The sequence below is a fragment of the Pteropus alecto genome, unplaced genomic scaffold (assembly GCF_000325575.1).
Source record: "Pteropus alecto unplaced genomic scaffold, ASM32557v1 scaffold155, whole genome shotgun sequence".
Taxonomy (NCBI): Eukaryota; Metazoa; Chordata; class Mammalia; order Chiroptera; family Pteropodidae; genus Pteropus; species Pteropus alecto.
This window is the reverse complement of record NW_006438113.1, coordinates 13,442,469-13,447,181: the sequence shown is the minus strand read 5'-3', so window position 1 is coordinate 13,447,181 and position 4,713 is coordinate 13,442,469. Positions and strand designations below refer to the sequence as shown.

Sequence of the window (4,713 nt, the reverse complement as noted above, 5' to 3'; positions counted from 1 at the left end):
AGTAGTTTCGAATTGCCCCGCTCCCCGGGTGTCTCTAGTCTGGCTGGTCCTTATATGACCCTTCCAGAGAGAGGGTCACCAGCCCTCTGACCCCAGACTGGGCAGGCCAAGGACCTAGGAGCCCCCACCCCCCGACCACAGGGGCCGGCGGGTGGCCAGTCAGATCTGATTATCGGATGTGGATTGCGCCCCAGCCCCGCGGAGGGCCGTCTAGCCCCGGCGGGCGGCGGGAGGCGCGGGGAGGCGAGGATCCCCGCACACTCTAGGCGCCAGGATGTGGATTGCGCGCGGTAAGGGGACCCTGCGGAAAGGGCTCCCTCTGCTCAACACTTAATGCCCGCAGCGCCAGGTGCCCAGAACGCGTTGCCCAGTCCTCAAGGGCGAAACTCCCAGGTCACCACGGTCACTGACCCCACCTCGCCCGTTCCAAATCCAGGCCCTGAACCCGTGTCACTCGGGACACTGACACCTCCCCAGCCTGGCCTCGAGGACCCAAGCCTACCTCAATTCTCGAACTTGGGGTGCCCCATCTCTAACTCTGATATCTGAACCCTAATCTCTGATGTTACGTATCCCGTTTTGAAGCCCTCTATGAGCCTGGGACACTCCCAAAGCCAGACCCGGGGACCCATTCACCCTCACTCACGAAAAGAAAAAAATTCGACGAGACAAAATAATTGTAGCAATACTAACGACCATTTTGAGCGAGATATCCGTTTGGAGACTAAAGGGCCAGGAAAAGGCAGGCATCCGAGGTGAAGCAGCGCTGTACCTGGTTTTATGCCAAGTGTTTTTTTGTGCCTGGCTACTTAACCCTTCCCACAGATTTATAACGAAGATATCATGATCCCTATTCTACGGATGCACAAATTGAGGCACCAGAGATTACGTAATTTAAGAAAACTGCACAGGTAAGAAGTGGCGCAACCCCACTTACGCTACCGCGCTCTACCCACTTTAAACCAAGACCCGGAACCCAGAAGTCTCTGTCCGCGACACAGCCCAAGCTGCACAAGGCACGCCACCCACCCACCTTGCGCCTGAGCCAATGCAGACGTCGAGACACCCCTAGACTCAGACCTCGACGCTCACTCCGAGCGCGCAGATACCTCCTTAACCGCGGCGTCTCCAGCAGAGCCGCAGTCCTCCGCTAGCTTTAGCGCCCTCCCGGATTCCAGAGGTGGGACCCGACCCGAGGCGCCCCTGGGTGCTCCGTGGGGCGGGGCGAGGCAGGGCAGCCTACCTTGTGCCTGTAGGCTGCGGATGATGTCTGCTCGGGGCGGATCGCGGTAGAGGCTCAGCATAAACGCGAGAGGGGACGGCGAAGAGGCCTGCCCCCGCGTACGTATGGGCACAGGGGCCACCGTTGCGGCTCCCGCCTGTAGCAGGGCCCACCAGGCGTGCAGGAGGAGGATCGGCAGCCGGTGGGCGTGCATGGTGGGCTGGCCAGGCCTGGAAACGGCGCCTCCACCTTTATATCCTGGGCCTTTGTAGCCGCCCCGCCCCGCCCTGCCTTCCAGAGGGAAGTTTTAAGATCATATACACGCCCCCCACCCTGGGAGGGGGGTTGCCCCCAGAGAGACTCCCTGCTGGGGGCAGGTGAGCCCTGAACCTAGTAGGGAAGAGACCTACAAAGCTTCCAGAGGAGCCTTAAGGTCCAGGAACCATCTAGTTTGCCGGGTCTGGGCACCCTGGCGCTCTAGGCACTACAGGCCTGGTTTCAGAGATAGAGCAGGCTTGTCGCCCATAAACTCCCAGGTCAGAATTTAGTCTCCCTTATGCTGCTTCACCTAGGATGCCTGCCCTTTCCTGGCTCTTTAGGCTCCAAATGGATATCTGGCTCAACAAGGAGCAGGCAGGGAATGGCAGTGGACCCCTGGGGCTCCCAGGCAGAACACCACCTCACACTGGTCTGTGAGGTTTCTGCCCAGGCTACAGGAGAGCCAGCCTCTGGGAAACTACTGGGTACTCCCGAGTTTCTGAAACAAAGAACCTGAGTTCCAGACAGAGACCCACGAGGTTCTGCTTCAAATATTGAAGTGCTCTCCTGGGAAAGACAGAGCGTGGGAGCCACCAGGATGAAGGATGGATTTCTTCGGAAAACGTTTTCAGCTGAAGCTGGAACTGGGAGCATAGCTGACAGATGATCCTGGCCCCCACGCATAGAGCGCCTGTGATGGCATCAGGCTCTTCCCTTCACAGGCACACATCACCCCAGCGATTTCAGGAAAAAGGCATTGCTGGTGATGTCCACGTCCTGTAGTCCCTGCCTGCCCTGGCATTCCCCCCAAGAGACCTGAGTTTCAGCTCAGGACCTCTTACTTCCAGGTCTCTGGGCCCTGCTTTCCTCACCATCCTATTAGTGCAAAGTCAGGTCAGGAATTACCTTTAAAGAAATATAAAGCCCAGGCCCAAAATATTTTCCTCCACATAGGAGGGCTCCTTCCCAACCATCCATGTTCTTTCCTAGCTGACAAGCACATTAGCAGCTGGCTAGCATTTACTGAAAATTATGTGCCCCACACACCTTAGCTTCTTTCACAGGATACCTCAAGCCTCCAAGAACCAAAAGCTCAGCCTTGATCAAGTGGAAAGAGGCCCAGCAGGCTCCAACCCTGTGTCTGGGTGGAAGCCAGTCTCACCAGCAGGAAGGGACCACACCTAGGAGAGACCTGTGTTGCAGACCCGTGTTGGTTGTGGGATCTGGACAATTTGTTTAGCCAGCCTAATGTTAGTTCCTTAAGGGTTCCTTGTTCAGCATGCTCTCCCTACATTATGGCTTATAGTTGGTACCCAAAGAATCTTAGCTAAGTGACAAAAATCAACGAATGGGACTATGTCCAGACTTGCCTGAAGATAAGTATGACCAGGGGCATTTGTTAAACTATTGATTCCTGAGTCCCAATCTAGACCTTCAGAATTAGAATTTGGAGAGAGAGCTTGGTAATCTACATTTAACAAACACCCCAGTGATTCTTATCTGATAACTTTGAGAACCTGGATGGGCTGGGGTTCTAGTTGTGGTTTGGAAATCACCTCTCTGTGGTCAGTTTCCTCATGTGTAAAACATGACTGGAGATACCTCCTTCCATGCAGATTAAATGAAACAAATACTAAAATTATTTGCAAGTTTGAAAACTGGTGTATTTGTAAAGCTTATGCATTTGGATATTATTGTAGCTGTCATTTAACTTTCCCAGCCTGGAGTCCCAGCCTTCTGCATCGGACTCCTCCCTGAAGGCAGAAGGCGCCCTCACTCAGATTATAAATATATAAATAAAAAAGACAATGCTAGATTGTGTTTAGAGCTCTGGGAGCCCTTGGCAAGGATATGGGAACCAAGAATGACAATACAGGGGAGGTACATATAGCTAGATTGAAGTCCGGGAGTTAACCTCCCCCAAATCCAGATCTCTCCAATCTCCATGTGTCCTAGAAGCAGAGCAGTCTTATCCACCAAGATTGGGGAAGGAACAAAAAAGATGATATATCTACTTCCCATACTGGACCAGAAGCTTCTTGAAATTAAGGATAAAGCTTTATTCATCCTGTCTCCCTTGTGCTGTGTGGCATTTCATAGATGCTCAGTAAATGTTTCACTTAAAACGAATGTTCCTAACAATAGTTGATATTTATTGAGCATCTAATTCAATAGATGCTCTGCCGATCACTGCATTGATTTTATCATCGTCCCCAGTTTAGAGATGAGAAAACAGAGGCTCAGAGGGAAATAGGAGACTTGCTCAAGACCACATATTTGCAAGTGGAAACAGCCAGTATGTGAAGGACAGGACAACTTGTTTACAAAACCCATGCTTTTAGCCCTTTAGCTTCTCCATAGATGAGATGGTGAACATGTGCCTTGTACTAAGACTTTACAAAGCTCTCAAATAACTGTTTTGCCTTTCCCAGGATCCAGGAGCTGCAGACAGAACTCATTTCTGATGTGTATTGGCCCAGAGCCGTGTGGTGGCCTGGAATTACTCTGATCAGCAAGAGCAACTCTGTCAAAGCCCATCCATCACAACTTTCTCCAGCTCCGGCACCCTGGAAGAACCCAAGCCTCTGTCACCTCCTCAGGACAGAAACTAACTTTTCGTTTTTTTAAGGGCATTTGTTCAAACAGGATCTGTTTTCTTCAAGAAGGACCAGAAGTGCCCTCTTCACAGGAAGGGAATGACATCTTCTCATTTCCCCTACCCCAGACAGACTGACCGATAGATTCACTGACCTGAGAGATAACCTTTGAGGGTCATCCCAGCTGGCTGGAGGATGGGGGACAAAGTCCCTCAAAGTTCTCAAATGCTTTCCGTCAGGCTGTTCGGATCCTCTCTTGACATGAGCAATGTTGTATGGCACGGTTAAGTGCTGGGGCTCTGAGATCGGGCTGCCAGGGGCAGAATCTGGAACCTTCTCTATCACTACCTGGGCATATTAGACCAGTCTCTCACCATCTTGAAGCTTCTGCTTACTTCACCGTGAAATGGAGATAAAAAATAGCATCTATTTGATAGGCATGCTATAAATAGTAAGTGTGTAAAGCATGTAGTACATATAGCATTTGGCCATTTGTGTATTCATTCATTGAATAAATCTGCTTACCTAGTGAATCGATGGCAGGTTAACTCCAAGAGCTAGATTCTCAGGGAGTCAATGCAGAAAGTCATTTCAGTTCTGCACATATTTAATGAGCATTTCCTATATGCCAGTGTG

General features: G+C 51.2%; 1 protein-coding gene across 1 annotated transcript in view; it reads right to left on the bottom strand.

Moving 5' to 3' along the window:
- Positions 1-1,472, bottom strand: part of NODAL (nodal growth differentiation factor) — a 6,998-nt gene extending 5,526 nt beyond the window's left edge. The window contains exon 1 of the mRNA XM_006915548.1: positions 1,244-1,472. Coding sequence (XP_006915610.1) covers positions 1,244-1,436 — 193 coding nt within the window. The 5' untranslated portion in view covers positions 1,437-1,472. The remainder of the gene's footprint in view (positions 1-1,243) is intronic.
- Positions 1,473-4,713: the final 3,241 nt, after the last annotated feature.